Source organism: Puma concolor, chromosome A1 (assembly GCF_028749965.1).
Source record: "Puma concolor isolate L17-30 chromosome A1, mPumCon1.1.hap2, whole genome shotgun sequence".
Taxonomy (NCBI): domain Eukaryota; kingdom Metazoa; phylum Chordata; class Mammalia; order Carnivora; family Felidae; genus Puma; species Puma concolor.
The window spans coordinates 189,200,974-189,217,063 of record NC_141667.1 but is presented as its reverse complement, the minus strand read 5'-3'; the positions used below and the strand labels follow the sequence as shown (position 1 = coordinate 189,217,063).

The 16,090-nt window shown below is 49.0% G+C and overlaps 2 protein-coding genes, 1 long non-coding RNA gene and 1 pseudogene across 3 annotated transcripts in view; 1 reads left to right on the top strand and 3 right to left on the bottom strand.

Moving 5' to 3' along the window:
* Positions 1-748: 748 nt before the first annotated feature.
* On the bottom strand, positions 749-3,357 carry POU4F1 (POU class 4 homeobox 1). Its single transcript, XM_086709807.1, has 2 exons — positions 2,863-3,357; positions 749-2,172 (listed from the first exon to the last, which is right to left on the bottom strand). Exons 1-2 carry the CDS (start codon positions 2,983-2,985, stop codon positions 1,030-1,032), a joined length of 1,266 nt encoding a protein of 421 aa, XP_086565933.1. The 5' UTR covers positions 2,986-3,357; the 3' UTR covers positions 749-1,029.
* On the top strand, positions 2,990-9,108 carry LOC147584684 (uncharacterized; annotated as a pseudogene).
* A 1,236-nt stretch (positions 9,109-10,344) lies between these two features.
* On the bottom strand, positions 10,345-11,673 carry LOC147584683 (uncharacterized). The gene is made up of 2 exons (XR_015252381.1): positions 10,981-11,673; positions 10,345-10,938 (listed from the first exon to the last, which is right to left on the bottom strand). It is a non-coding gene; the product is annotated as an uncharacterized LOC147584683 (long non-coding RNA).
* A 1,064-nt stretch (positions 11,674-12,737) lies between these two features.
* The window catches only part of OBI1 (ORC ubiquitin ligase 1), a 41,903-nt gene continuing 38,550 nt past the window's right edge, over positions 12,738-16,090 (bottom strand). Inside the window, exon 6 of the mRNA XM_025924883.2 lies at positions 12,738-15,497. Within this exon, the coding sequence (XP_025780668.1) occupies positions 13,982-15,497 (1,516 nt within the window). The 3' untranslated portion in view covers positions 12,738-13,981. The remainder of the gene's footprint in view (positions 15,498-16,090) is intronic.

The window sequence follows — 16,090 nt, the reverse complement described above, 5'->3', positions numbered from 1 at the left end:
AAGCAAACATGAAAAGAGAAAAACCTTGCCAGAATAGTTTTACTTCACTAGAATAAAATACTTCGGGGCCCCTAAATTCTGCCTTTTAGCCAGCTCAAAGACTGTGTGTGTCTCTCTCTCCCTAACCGTCCCCACATGACAGTGACCAGGCCACAGTAGAGGCCAGGTCACCAGAAAACTTGGGACCCCTGAACAGCCACCCTCCCCCTTTCACCTGTGCTCCCACTCACTTTCCAGCAAATGGAGAGCAGCTATTGGATTCTCATTGGAAGCGAGAAAAATAAATCAAAGAGGACAGGGCTGGGGTGGAGGTGACACTTGGAGGGAAAAAGTAAACACTGAGACAGAACAACTAGCTTCGCTACCCAGAATTTCACCCTCTGGTTCGTTTGGTTTTCGGTTTTTAACTCAGTTCATGTATGTAGGGTTGGGGTTGGTGGTAATAATGGTGGTGCTCTTTTTTCTCTTCCTTAGGGGGTAATGAAGCTGCAGAATACGGCTCCCCAGACTTAAGTTACTAAAGCATTTTTTCTTTGCTTTTGTTCTGTTTTGTTTTAGTTTGTCTTTATTTGTCTAGGTTTTTTTGTTTTTTGGTGGTTGGTAGGTTTGTTTTTGTACGTAGTTCCTTGGTCCCCAGGAGATTTTGACAAGTGTCTCTGGTCAAAAACAGTCCATTTCCCTACTCTTCCCCACTCTCCCCCCACCCCAACCCCCAGAACCAACCTGCTCCTCAAAACCCCTCCTCCAGTCTCCGCTTTCCTTCCCCTCAACTCCCCGCTCACCCAAAAGGTCCCTCTTTTTCCCCCACCTGGCTCTTGGGTGTCCACACCCAGCACCCAGTCCTCTTTGCTGTGGAGGTTCAAGGGCAGAGGGAGCACAGAGAGGGTGGAAAAGAGTGCTCGAGGAGGGACTCCCCAAATGCAAGCAGGATAACGGACACTCCAAGTCTAGGGGGAAGCAGGCCCAAAGAAAGCTCCCGAAAAGCCCCTTCAGCTCCCCGCTCTGCCCCGCCCCGCACCTCCCACCCCCTCAGTAAGTGGCGGAGAATTTCATCCGCTTCTGCTTCTGTCTCTGGTTGCAAAACCACACCCGCACCACGTTCTTTTTGAGGTCCAGTTTCTCGGCGATGGCGGCGATCTTCTCGGAGGAGGGCCGGGGTTGTACGGCGAAGTAGGCCTCGAGGGAGCGCTTCTCCGGCGCTGCGATGGAAGTCCGCTTGCGCTTCTTCTCGCCGCCGTTGAAGAGCTCGGGCTTGTTCATTTTCTCGCGCTGCGCGCCCTCGGCCTCCTCGAGCCACGCCTGCAGGATGGGCTTGAGCGCGATCATGTTGTTGTGCGAGAGCGTGAGCGACTCGAACCTGCAGATGGTGCTCTGGCTGAGCGAGCCCACACCCGGGATCTTGAGGTTGGCCAGCGCCGAGCCCACGTCGGCCTGCGTCACGCCCAGCTTGATGCGCCTCTGCTTGAAGCGCTCGGCAAACGCCTCGAGCTCGCGCGGGTCCGTGTCCGAGTCGCAGATGGACGCCAGGCCCGCCGCGCCCACCACGGCCGCTGCCGCCGACGCCGCCGCCACCTGCCCGGCCGCCGCCGCCGCCGCCGCCGCCGCCGCGCCGTGGTGCGCCGCCGCCGCCACCAGCCCGGGGTGCGGCAGACCCGACGGCATGTTCATGGCGGCCGCCGCCGCCGGGTGCGACAGGTGGCCTAGGCCGTGCATGTGCGGATGCGGGTGCGCCGAGCCGCCGAGCAGCCCGCCGCCCGGGCCGCCGCCGCCGCCCCCCGGGCCACCGCCGCCGCCGCCGCCCCCGGGGCCGCCGCCGCCTGGGCCGCCGCCGCCCCCCGGGCCGCCGCCGCCCCCCGGGCCATCGTGGGCGCCGCCGCCGCCGCCCGCCGCGCCCGCACCACCCGCGCCGGCCATGAGCGCGAGCGAGGGCGACGAAATATGGTCCAGCAGGTCGCCAGGCTCGAGCGCCTGGTGGTGGTGGTGGTGATGGTGGTGGTGCGCCAGCGGCACGGTGGACGTGGACGTGCATGGCACGCTGTTCATCGTGTGGTACGTGGCGTCTGGCTTGAATGGGTGGCTCTTGCCCTGGGACACGGCGATGTCCACGGCCGCCAGCGCCTCTGCCCGCGCCAGCAGCGTTTCGTCTAGGCTGGCGAAGAGGTTGCTCTGCAGCTGCAGGCGACACAAACCAAACCAAAACAAAACACACACGCACACACAAAACAAAAACAAAACAACAACAAAAACAGAAACACAAAACAAAACCACACACAAGCCGGAAAGCACAAGCAAAGGGCAAACCAAACACAAAGCAACCAAAATAACAATAACGGGGGTGGGGATAGTGGAGAACAGGAAAGACGGAATGGGGGGCACATTGGGGACGAGACAGGGGGGATAGATGAGTAGGGACGTATGTGTGGGGAGGGGGACAGATGCAGGGGAGAGGGGAACACAAGAACACATTCCGGGAACCGGCGTGGGAGACCAAAAAGGAGGGGGAAAAGAAGAAGAAATGGAGATGTAACTCGCAGCTGGGGACCCGTGTCACGCACCCGAACACGCACAGAGACCGCCTTTCCGAGGCGTGAAATTAACAGAGAAAGTGGAGGGAAGTCGAGAGTCACGGCCCCGGCGCTCCCCACTCTGATGGCAGGCGCCCGACACAGAGGCAGAGGCGACGGGAACACGACATTAAGCGCCAGTGGACAAAACGTCCCTCGCAGCGGGATTCCTCTAAAAATCCCTGCCCGCAAATCCCCGCACCTGGACCTGTGCGCACACCAGCACCCGACATGCAGTGTCTCGGAGACGGGGAGGGGGCAGGCGCGCGGGCCGGGGCCGCGGGCGTGGGGCGCTTACCGGCGGCGTGGGTAGGCAGGCCCGCCGGATGGCCTCAGAGCTGGAGTGCAGCGACGGGTACTTGTGCTCAGGGAGGGTGGGATGCATGGCAAAGTGAGGCTGCTTGCTGTTCATAGACATCATCTTGATGGCTTGGCATGTAAATCCACAAACACTCCGAAAGTCTGCCGGAAAGTGCGCACGCCGGCTCCCCCGGCCTCCCTTCGGAGGCTGCAGCCGCGGCGGCTGGCGGCGCGGAGGCGGCGGCCGCGCCGGGGGCTGCTGCTGCTCCTCTGCTGCCGCCGCTGCCGCCCGGCGCTCCCTTTGACCGTGCAGAGCGCCGCGCACCGGCCTCGCGATCCCACTTCTCCTACAGCTCTAGCCCCGCGCGCCGACGGGATGCACTCCTCTTACACCTGAGCCCCACTTCTCGCGGCCGGTTCGGGGAGCTCTCGCGAGAGCTCCCGGCCCCGAAGCGCTGACAGGCATCAGCTGTCTCTGTCTGTCTGGCGCGCGCTCTCTCTCTCCGCGGCGCCGTGCGTCTGCGCGCGCGCGCGCGCTCTCCCGGCCGCGACGGGCGCTTGGGAGCCGCTCTTATAGTGACCACCAGCAAGGACAGCGCAGGTGATGCACCTGTAGCTACCCGGGCATGCGCACTTGCACGCCTCACCTTTCCCACCGCTGCTCTGGAAAGATCAAAAGGGCTAGCTATTGTCTGAGGGTACACACCTTTTAGGGGGAGGAAGACAAGATGCTCACAAGCCCGGTGGTGTTTTCCCTCTCTCAAACTCTCCCCCATCCCCACCGCAAGCCCTGAATATATGCGCATTACTTAGGCACACCTCCACTCCGGGATGTCTAACAAGCTGTTATATAATGTATACAGCTGGATATTTGTATGTTAAATTATGCCCGCGCATTCCTCTGTATACAGTATAAATAACAACACAGAAATGCAGAAGATGCTGTCTTTTGCTGCAAGAACCCGTTTCTTTCAAGGTTTATAAATAGGTTCCTGGAGGATAATCGCGGTGACAGACATTTGTTTGAAGCAGTCAGACGCTATTGATTTCCATATAATTTAATTTCCTCCGCATACTTTGTTGTTGTTGTTGTTGTTGTTGTTGTGAATATAACTGTGTCAGGCACCGACAGTGACAGCCACTTAGGAGCCACAAGGAGCGTGTGCGTTCTACCAGGGAACCGCTGTTGAAATGAAATTGTGCATTTCTCTTATTGTTTGTCTCCTTTAACCGTGTACAAACCCACATTTCAAACGAGCTCCGGGTGATCTGAGGCTTCTAGTAATCAAAAGGAAAAATAGTTAACAGGGTGTTGTTGGGATCCTTTCCTCTCCTCAGCGTGTACACACACACACACACACACACACACACACACACACACACACACACACTTTATGCTGGAAACTCCAGAAAAGGAAATTGCTTTAGAGAAAAAAGAATAAGATGTTGAAAAGAGAACTTTCTTTTCCCTTCCATCGTTTTGGCTTCTTTGCCTCTTATCTCTGCCTCTCTCTCTCCCTCCCTCCGTGTGTGTGTGTGTGTGTGTGTGTGTGTGTGTGTGTGTGTGTGTTTCTCTTTTCCAATAGGAGATAGGATCAAGCCAGTTTATAGGAAAATGTGATTAAAATATTAATTCAAACCAACTTGAAAGAAAGAAACCTAAGCTCTGATCCGGACTTTATTTTTTATGTATGCTCTTATTGTGAAATCAAAACCTAAGAAGAATGAATCAATTAGCCAACCTGTTATATGGCCCTTGTGTGGCAGGCAGATCAAGGGCCTCCCGTGAGAGCCACAGTTCAGGTGCCGAGTCCCCAGGGATACAGCACTTGCCCCGGGTGATAATAACAGCCCAGATGCTATCACATCTGTGGCAAGAGAGCTGGAGAGCGGCAAGAGGCTACTTATGGGAGGCAGAGATCAGATAAATAATCTTTCTGGTCCTTCTCACATCAAAGAGGTCTGTATTTCTACCGCAGAGCCGATCTTATTTCTATAAACCTTAATTTGAGTTCGCGTGGATCTTTTCTTCCAATAAACGCGTCCGTATTTATCATATATTAGCACTCAATACTCAAATTCCAAGAAGAGCCCACAGGCGTCACCATGGCTTTTTCTTTCTTTCTATTCTTTTCTTCTACCCTCCACGCCCTTTGCAGCCAGAGAGGGGAGTAAGAAAGATGTTCACTTGCTGGTGTGAGGAGCCGCGTTTCCATCCATTACGTAGTCCCTGGGGAGTGCTAAATGCAACTTTATCTCTGCAGGGAATGGAGAGGAGCAGGACTTCGCTGGAGGGAGCGAGTGAGTCCTAAGGTAGTCGCCGCCCCGGGGGGCCAGGCTTAACCTAATCCTTCTTGACACCCCTCGCAGCGGGTCCCCGAGCTCTCTCACTAGGGGAAGGAAGGGTCCCACAGAGGGCGAGCGCCTAGATCCTGTCTGCCCCCCCCCCCCCCCCCGGAAACGCTGGCCTTTAGGGACCCTGAAGCGTGCACAGGAGACAGGATTTCAAACAGCGCAGGTTAGGGCTGGGTGGACCTCCAGAGAGCGAGGCCAGCCCCTGAGTACCGGAAGCTCATCTCTGCTCACACTACCACCCTGGGAGGGCACCAGGAAATCCAGCGGGGAGACCCCCTGACAGAGATCAGAAGTTCACCGCTCCCACCCCCCACTCATCTCCTAGTTCACATTTCTTTGGACACCTTTCTTAAGACAACACCTAGGGGTGGGGCCAGACCTCTGCCCAGAATATCTCAGCTTTTCCTGGGGTTAGAAATAGGAGGGCTATGGGTTCAATTCCCAATCCACCCCCCAACCAATGGACTGGAAGCCCATTTAGGGCACATCTGTGTCCACCATGGTACTTAGCAAGGTGTTTGTCACAGAGTAAAAATGCCCCATGAAATAATGTGTGTCTGGGAAGGAAGAGAAGGCAGATGGAGGGGCAGGAGTAAAAGCCAGAGAATTCAACAAGCCAAGGTTAATGGGGTGGGGGGAGAGCTAGAGGAAGATCACTGAAGGGTCTCCTCTCCTCCTAAAAAGGAGATGAAGACTGGGCCAGAGGGGTGTGTTGTCCCCACACAGAGCTGTAAATCTGGATAGCAGCTTGTTCTTTTTTTGGAGTTCAATTATTTCATCTCTCCCTCATTTACTTTTTACTTTCCTTTCCTTCCTCAAATGCTTGGTAATCACCAGTCGGGTCCAGGGCAAGACACTGGAGAGAAAATGAGGTATAAAATATGGGTATCTGCCCTCCAGGAGGTGGCAGTCTAGGAGAGTGGGGCAGCCCTAGGTGAAGAGGCGTTTGTGGTATAGGTGTGACAGGTACAACGAGAGGGCGTTGTACAGAAATACGGGACAGGTTGGGAGATGATGCTGGGATACTTATCTTGCCACATCCCTGCCGGGCCTCAGCTCCAGGCTAGAGAATGGGGCATAGTGGCAGGTCTGCAGGCAGTTCCTTGGTCCTTCTCTACTTACCCCAAGGCTGAAAGAAAAGGGTGATGGACTGGGGCTCACCAATATGTTACTGCTTTGTTTTCCTGGATTGGCAAGCTCAGTAACTAGCTGGCCCCTGCCTGTGCTAATGATGCCCACATGGGGTCTGAGCCTTGGCATAGATTCCTGGAAAGATTCCCCCCACCTTCCTTCTCCTTGTTTAATGACCACCACAGATTCTCCCCTCCCCCTAGCTCATAGCTTTGCATTTTATCAAGAGGGGGATAATGAATGCACAGCTATTGATTTCCAAGGAATTTCCGCCCCCAGGGATAGGGAGTCTATCATCTGGATCAGAGACACATTTCTTTCCCTCATTAATTAATTTTCTCCTCCTCCTTTGGCAGGCCCCACTTCACATCTCCTTTGGCAGCTCCTTCCTCCCCGCCCCCCCCCCCCCCCAGCTCAGAGAGCAGAGATTCCTTGGTTGGAGTGAGGGCCAGCACTGCTGGGAGTGAACTCTCCTAGCCTTGGACACCCATGCACCCACCCACCCACCTTTCCAGCTCTGGAGAGAACGCCTGACAGCTGCTGCCCGCTGGGGCTACATTTCTCCTTCCAAAGGGGTACGGGGAAAATTAGCACTGGACTCCGCAGCCACTACCTGCACGCATACACACACCTATGGATTGAACCCGAGTTATTTGTTCGGATTCAGGGACAGGGTTTTGGCCCTGAAGAATGTCTGCTTAAGTGCGTGGAGATTGTGTGTGTATAGGGAGGAGAGGATCGGGTCCCGGGTTCTAGCGTGAACCCAGAGATCCGGCGCTACCTGCAGGCCGGCCACCTCGGGTTCTGGCGCCTGGAGCAGGAGCTCTGCACCTGCCAGATTCGGGGAGCCACGTTTCCCGCGGGCACTTGCCCAGTTTTGAAACTAGGCACATTGCACAGCGCAGTCAGCACTCTGCGCGCAGAGAAAGCCCCCAGAGCCCAAAGCTGGCCGGTTGCAGAGGCCGCTTGGGTTGTTTTTAAGCAGTGTGAAGGGGCAGGCCCAGAGTAGGGGCGGAGGTCGGTTCTCCGAAGAGGAGCAGCACTTGGGTGGGCCCTACACCCTCTTGCTCCGACACTTTCTGTCTGAAGGGTGGAATGGAGGAGCTGCTGGTGACTGTACTTTCGCTTCCTCTCCCGGCCGCCTTCCCGGGCCAAGCCTGGGCTGCCTCTCAGCGCTTCCCTAGCGCACGCCGGTCGCGTCTCTCCTGCTGGCAGGGGCCCGGGATCCTCGCGGGTCCTGCCGGGGTCCTCAGACCTCCTCCACGCAGACCGCAAGGCCGCAGCACCCACCGGGGCCGGCGCTTGGCGGTGGCCCTACCCTCTAGCCAGCTCCAGGGCCCAGCTCTGCCCCAGCAGCGAGTTCAGAGTCACGTCCTTGCTGGCGGGAGCTCGGAGATTTCCTGAAGGCCCTGTCCTCCCTTTCGCGCCCGGCCCGCGCCCGGGCTGCTTGTCTTGCCCCCAAAGCTGAAGGGGGTGAGTTATAGAGGCCCACGGTGATCTCCCGTAAGGATCCCGCGTTCAGACCGGATTCCAGATGGGACCTGAGGAGAAGGTTCTTGAGGGAGCCGGTCGAAAACCTACTGTTTTCTTTCTTCTGGCCGTTTAATTCAAGTGCAACTTCCGTTGGGAACATTTTCCTGGATGTCGACCACCCCACCCCGAGATGATGCGCCCCCAGTAAAGTTCACTGCCGGTCACTATCACTCTTGGCGTTACACGTGGAGATTATCTGTGTTTCTCTGTATCTATCTATCCATCCATCAGCTCCACCTTAATCTTAATCTCTCTGTGGACTTAAAACCAACCTACCTTGTGAAAGATCTGCGGGTGAGGCCGGACAACTACATCTTCATCCTAACAGGGGCATGGCCTCCCCCGCCCGCTAGCTGCCAGAACCACTTACGCTGTCCGTGTGAACAATGTTGTATCACTAAACGTGGCCACGCGCCCGTGTGGTCTAGATCCCAAAAGGAGGCAAGTCGCCCCCGCCCCACCCGGGCTCTTTCAAAACTGGAAGAGCGCGCTGGTCAGAGAAGGGGTTCGAGGTCCCCGGGTTAAAAACAACAACGAACGAACCAACTCTACAGCAGGCACTCCCGCCAGTGACCCTATGCGACGAGATGGAAATTCTGTCGCCTTCCCTCGGCTCAGCCGCCTGCCCACCGCTGCGACTTGGACGCACGCAGGCCCCAGGTGGAGGGAGCTCCGCTGGCGCAAGTGGACAGCAGAGGACCCCCGGCCCTCCACGAGTGCGGTTCCGGGGACCCGGAGGCTGGCGCCCATCGCCCTCCGCAGGCTCAGCTCTGCCTGCTGGAGCAGGATCCCTAGGAGAGCCGGGAGCCGCCGAGGAAAGCGCGAAGCCGCGAGTCCAAGCGCCAGAAGTGCGGAGTTGGGTCCTGTCGCCGGGCTCCAGCGCTCGCCGGCGCCGCCGCCAGCCGCCCCTCCTCCTCGCCGCCCGCACAAATCAAAGCCCCTTGCGAGGGACTGGGAAATAGTTGCCTTGTCATGTAACACATTGCCCTGATTTATTATAAAATTTTAACGAAATCATGCATATTTTAACAGCCTTTAATCACTGCATGAAAATTTAATTCATGGACTGTAGCGCGTTTAAATAAATGAAGTGTTAATTCATTAGGATTAATTAATTTGTTAAAGGATTGTGTGCAAGGTTAAGGTGGAAAGAAAACTCTTTGTTGGTTTCGCGTCTTAATCGCCAGGTTTCGGGAGTGGTAATAAAATGAAAGGAAACCTCAAAGCAAGTCGTTTCTTCGGGTGGGGTCTGGGCGGGACCAGCTGACAGCGCCCTCGAGAGCGCGGGATATTCCGGCCCGAGGGGCCTGGGCGGGTGGGTCCCCCCAGGGGCACTGGGGGGCCGGGGGTTGGGGGAAGAGCAGCACTGGCTGCGAAAATCCCGGAAGGCTGGGTTCCTTGGAATCAGAGAGAGGAAAGGGGGCTCAGAGACGAGGCTAGCGGGCTAGACCTCACCTCCCCACCTTCAGCACAAAGATGACCCTGTGAGTGAAGCGAGGTCGCGCCTTCCGGCCCTCGAAGCGCAAAGCGTCGGCTTAATGGACAGATGATGGGCCAGCCCTGCCACCTCCTGAGACTTCCAGCGCCCAGGGAGTCACTGTCTCGCCATCAGGCCGCCGGCCCTGGCGGCGAGGGCGAGCTTAGAGCCTCAGGAGACGCTTGGAAAGAGGAGGCGGAGCAAAGCCAAACTTGCAAGCTCAGGCTGGAGCAATCTAGAAACCTTTCTCAATCAGGAGCCTTGACATCAGAGAATGGGTCCTTCAGCATCTCTTCTGAGACGTCTGCTAAACAGGTGCTCCTTCAAGAATAGCGGAGGAGCAAGGGACGTTCTTTTCCGCACCGAGCTCTTATTCATCCTTAAAGACCCAAAGCTAACAGCACTTCCGGTAAGATGCCTGATTTCCTCTCTGCTCCAACCTACCCCCAACACCGACTTTTTCTACTCACCACGTTATTAGAATCAAAAAGGGCCACAACTAGCTCCTGTCCTCATAGAAAGTCTCATTTACATGCCTAAATCATTGCCCTTGGGAACTGGATCTTTACACCCCCAAATTACAAGTGTCACACAAGGCACACACTTCTTTCTCCACAGTTGGTTGATCCAAGGACCATTTCTTAGAGGGGGGTCTGCTCCCTGATAAGACAGAGCAAGCCTAAAAACCTACCGTTTCATGAAGTGGAACTTCAAGGTATTTCTAGGCTGCATCTGTCACATAAAACTGAAGATCACCCTAGCTTGAGCTCCAGAAGGGTTCTTCTTAAAAGAAATCTGCATCTTAATAGATGTTTCCTCGCTCAGAGTGGGGTTCCGAGAATTAGGCAATAAAATGTTCACTATGCACTCTGAGATCATTGCTTAAAAGGTTTTCTCTCTGCCAAGTATTATTAAAAGGGTAGGGTTACATCATCACAGGCAAAGACAGTGTTGTAGGACTCGCACAAATAGGAATGAAAGACCTTATGAGGCTTTGGGAAATACTTTTAATCTATAAGCCACATTCCATAAAAGTTAAACTGTTATCTCAGTTTGATGTTCTACAAGTGTCATTCACAGGTACAAAATCTAGTGTATGTATTAACTTTGAATAACTGAAAACCATTCAAGTATTAGAAACAAGTTTCTGAAACAGCTTAGGGTGTAAGACCAAAGTTCTTCCCTTGTTCAGTGGTACCTTTAGTTTTGAACCAAATGTAGATACAAAAGAGATTATAGAAATACAAAGTACATTTGAAATTTAAGGGACTATAAATCTTAAAGTCTCCCATTTTCAGTTTTAGTCTCAACTGATCCATTAAAACAGGAAAAAGACATGTCATTATGGATAGAATTAAGATTTTGAAAATTAAAAGATGAACACTAAAGGTCATGTCAGAACAAAATCTAGCATCACGTCACATTTCCTTAGCCATTACATTTTAGATGAGCAATCAAAAGATGCTGTTTTTATAGACATGAACTGTTAGTGTCTGCTTCTCTTATCAAGAGTGCATCTTTTTCTAACATAGCCTCTCAGTAGGGAGAGGCTACATGTCAGAGTTAATGTGAATCTTTCTACACTTAAAAGTGGCACACTCGTGCTCGCTTCGGCAGCACATACACTAAAAAGTGGCACACAACTCCCATCCTTGAGCTTCTACCTTAGTAGTGGAGTTAGACCCTGGAACACTGGCAGGAATTAAATGCTACTTGAAAAGAAACATGTTAATACTTCTAAAGTAGTACTTTAAAAAGAATCCTTGGAAATTTCAATTCCATTCATCCTTTGGCCTACAAATGCGAACTCTCATGCATGGGGGAGGAAGAGTACAAGGTCTGGAGTCAGAGGCCCAGCTCTAAGACATGGTTCTGTCCCATTCCAGCCATGTAATCACTAATCTTCAATTCACTTATTTGTAAGGTGGGGATGAGTTCTTAACTCACAGAGTTTGAAAAGAGGATTATTAGGAAATAAAATTTAGCAAAGTACTTGGTTTCAATAGAAGTTTTTGTTTTGTGTTTACAGTGTGCATATAATAGATGTACTTGAAAATACGAAACCACTGTACTTATTATGATATATCAGATTATGGTAAAAGAATACAAATGAGAATACGTGATTAAAATAAAATCCTGCAGGGGTGGCTGAGTGGCCCAGTTGGTTAAGTTTCTGACTTCAGCTTAGGTCATGATCTTGTGGTTTGTGAGTCTGAGCCCCACATTGGGCTCTGTGCTGACAGAGCTCAAAGCCTGCTTCAGATCCTCTGTCTCCCTCTCTCTCCACCCTCCCCCCTCCCTTCATTCTCTCTCCCTCTCCCCCCTCCCCTCATTCTCTCTCCCTCTCTCTCTCAAAAATAAACATTAAAAAAATAAAATCCTGGAGGTTATTACCTTCAACTGAAAAAGTCACAGGTTTAATTTAATACATGAAATATTGTTTTAGGAAGGATGGAGCAAGGTTTCTGAAGCAGCTGGGAAATACTCTGGTCCAATATAGACACTAACCCTGATTAGGCATTAGTAAATCAGGTTACACATTCTGGATTGCCATGGCACACTGTCAGTTTATACTGGATTAATGAATTTAAAACTGACACATTCATAGTAAAGAAGAGTTACAGACAGAATTAGAGTGAGGCTTACCCCCAAGTTTACTCTGTGATTACTGAGAAACATCGTAGGTTTTTATATTTAGTGAAATTTCAAATATATTTACCACATTGTCAAAGACACCTAAACTATTAATATCTCTAAGAGTATCCATTAACATATCAAAAGAAAAAATGCCACACAAATACTTATTGGAAAACATACATGATAAAATAAAAATGATGCTTTACATTAGCTTTTCTTTCGGGCCCTTATTATTTCCAAAAGTGGAGGGCATGATTCTTCAAATCATAAAACTGATTTGTTATACTTTTATGGTTTTATTGAATCCTTAGAATCTATTATAACAGGGGTCAGCAAATTTTTCTGTAAAAGGCCAAACAGTAAATATTTTAGGCTTTGTGGGCCATACGGTCTCAGCGGCAACTATTCAACTCTGCCACTGCAATGCAAAAGCAGTTACAGATGTTACGTAAACAAATGAGTGTAGCTATGTTCTAATAAAGACTTTATTTAGAAACACTGAAATTTGAATTTTATATCGTTTTTCTGTATTAGGAAGTATTTTGGATTTTCAAAGACCATCAAAAAGCGCAAAAACCATTTTTATAGTTCACAGAACTTCCTTCCACAAAAAACAGGTATAGGCCAGATTTGGTGCATGCTCCATAGTTTGTCAACCCCTATATAATCATGACCAATTAAAAATTACAAGTTTTACTGGTCTTTATAGGCTAATTCAATATCTGAGACACCATCAAGGATTACAGTGCTTATGACATCCTTTATTCAATTCACATAGAAAAGCATGCAGTATTAATGTAAAACAGTACAGTATTAATGTAAAATGTTCAGTGCACATTAGATAAACAAGTCATTAGCATACAAACCATTTTGAAAGGCCTATATAGGCATACCAAACATGTTTAGAATATACTTTTTCGGAGCCCAAATTAAAAATTGTGCTTAGCTCACCTATTCTCATCTCCTTAACATTCTTCATGAAAAAAATTTTTATCCTACATAAAAGATATTCTATTAGCCAACTAAAACTTTTTTTTCTTAAGTAAGGAAAACAGTGCAAGCAAGAACGCTACCATGCATACAGTTTCCACAAAGAATGGTAACATGCAAACAAGAACTTGATCACTCCCAAAAAAGCCCCACCAGGATAAAAGTGGATCAAGAACTTGGCAAAGGGCAGTTCTGCACCTGTGTATCTGGAACAATAAAGCTACCATGTTTAGGATCCTCCAAACCCAACCGTTCTGTGCCTTCTTTCCAAAGTAGGCTCAATTTCTGATTTTCGATGCACACAAAAAGATGAGCAAATGAAAGCTACCCGATATAAAACAAATATTTTCATATACAAAACGTATTCTTTCATACTAGCAAAATGTTTTCACAAAAACTGGACAAAACACAATGTTAAAAACGCAAACATATATAAAACCTAAAAAAAAAAAAAAAAAAAAAAAAAAAGCAAATGAATACTGGACTAAGCTTAGAGTGCTATTTTTCCACCATGGCCTTGCCTAAAAGTTGGGCCATCACTAAACATAAATAAAAAGGGGCAGGCAAAATAATTTCCACCCAAGGAAAGCTTTAAAGAAACTCAAGTGTCTTATAAGCAGTGTATAGACAATATGAAAAGTTTTATTTAAGAAATCCACATTCTGAAGACAACTGAGGCTCATTTACAGGCCACTGTATCTAACAGCTAAATCAAGACTCAAGAAAACAAAATACACCCAAACCAGACACATACAATATTCATTAAAAGAAACCCTCTCCCTACCTTTTCTGATTAAAAAGATCCCCAAATGAAAATGAAAAAGGACAAATTCTTTAAAAGTATGCTGGGTACAGGCTAATTCACCATTCTGACTTGACACTTGACTACAGATTATCAATTCAAAATTGTACAGAACTTTTATGAGGGAAAAAGTAACTTTAAAAACTTATATTCCTCTCAGGACGAAAACACAAATGACACCTTTCTAATGAGTCAACTTTTCGTTGCTTTTGATGGGCTGGCATTGGAAAGACTGCTCTGGATTTTTCTTTTCGTTGACTGATTGATATTTTTATTCCTCTTTTCAGGCACAAAAGAAGTAGACCAAGGAGACTGAAGGTGGTTATGAAGACCATGCATCTCTGAGGTCATCTTAAACAAAGATGATCCAAACCTCTGATCTTCAAATAGCCGGTGTGAACTGCTTAACAAAACACCCTGGGAAAACTCAGTCTGAAACAAACAGCTCGGTGGTTTGATTTCATTAGTTCCTGGGTTAGAACTGGTATGGAGTGAAAAATCTTCATTCATTTCTTGGTCAGATGGAGAGAGGAGAAAAAAAGAAGTGGGTTTCCATTCATTTCCATTTTCTAACTGATCAGTAGTTAGAGAACCTTTGGAAAGGTTTGGCTTAGTTCTTTCATCCAACTTATCTGGTTCCTCAAGAAATTCACTGCCTTGAGAGGACTTTGATAACCCATCCAAATCTACTGACTTAAAACCGTTATTACAAGGGCTCTTGCTGTTGTCTGACTCCGACATCATTGAATCCAACTCCGATATTTTGTCAAGGTAAGCTGCGTCCATTGATGCTTCACTGGATGTTCTTGTCCGATTCATTTCAAAACAGCGAATAGAATTCAACCTCTTGGATATGCATGAGCCTGATTTCTCACTTAATTTTAAAGAAATTTCTCCAACAGAATTTGCTATTGTGTCTCCCTCTGAGCTTTCAAAATCCAAGCTCTGGGCATAGCTCGTGGAACAACAATCCCAAAACCCTGTCTTTGAGGAAGTAAAACATTCTGATTTCTTTTCATTTTCACTTCTATCATCTTCTGATGAATCTTTAGTACAAACATTCGAAGAATCACAAAAATCATCAAACACCAATTTTCTGAGATGGTTTGAGTGCTTTTTGGAACCCACTGCTTTGACCACAGAGCTCTCTCTATTTTCTGGAGTACTGAGCTGAAGGCAACTAAGGGACAAAGGAGTACAAGGAGCTGGAAGATCATAAAGTTCTTCATCTTTGTAGGGTATACAATCACTTGGCTTATTACCCCATTCTCTTTCCAAGTAAGTATCCATACTTGTATCTGTCACATCTAACATTATTTCCACCCGTTTCTGATACAGGTCTTTGTTCTTAGAACAATTTGGTTCTGTTTTGCTGGTGCTTTCCTGCCTGGCAGAACTGCTGGAAGGCTTTGGCAGGTGAGAACTTGAGGTGGATGAGCCAAGCTGCTTTCTGGCACCATCACCTTGATTCTTTGATGCCATATCCTCCTCACCGCCTAGGCTCCCCTTGCAATCTGTAGAAAGTGCTCTCTGGCAAATGGAATTTATAGCTTCCTTCTCTTCGCTTGAATTTTTTAGCTGTGCAATCTGAGATTCTAGTTCCTCTATATATTTATCACTTCGTTCCAGGGCTTTCTTGAGGCGATTGGTTTCACGTTCATGCTGTTCTACTTTGGACTGAAGAGCAGCTACTGTAAACCTTCCAAACCTGCAAGGAATGGAAGGACAGTTAACTTTACAGTTCAAGCTTTTTTCTTTCTTTTTCAAAGTTAAGGGTGCAAACTATGTCAGCCCATTCTAATCTCACATACCAGTGACCTTTCAGACCAGTCGATGGAACAGTTCAAAAGCAATACCAGACAGATGTAGTATCTTCAAAAAAGAGTTTCTGCACTGTATGTAATAATATGCATATGATAATACTGGCAAAGATCTCGTAGGATACTTTTGTGGTCAAATAAGACTAGTAATGGCAGAGAGGCAGAAACTCACTGCTGACTTCCCTTCCAAGAGCTAGCTCTATCAATTCAGCTCATATATGCATGCAGGGTTATCCCCTAAAACAATGGCAAAGATTTATGATAACATTTGAACAGTGGTCCACATCTTGAAATATTTACATTCAATCATTTTCCTATCGTACAGCAGTGTTTTACAATACATTTCTTGTACAATGTCACCTTGTCAAACATAAAATGCCAATTTGAAATTCAGAAATCTTAGCAGTCCCAGCAGGGGTGGTTTTAAATACTTATTTGGACCCTTTCAATTATAGCCACCCTTGATCTGAAGCTTTTACTT

Coding starts and splice junctions, on each gene's coding strand:
- POU4F1 (XM_086709807.1), bottom strand. CDS start 2,985: ATGATGTCTATGAACAGCAAGCAGCCTCACTTTGCCATGCATCCCACC. Junction 2,173..2,862: donor CCTGCCTACCCACGCCGCCG/GTAAGCGCCCCA, acceptor TGTCGCCTGCAG/CTGCAGAGCAACCTCTTCGC.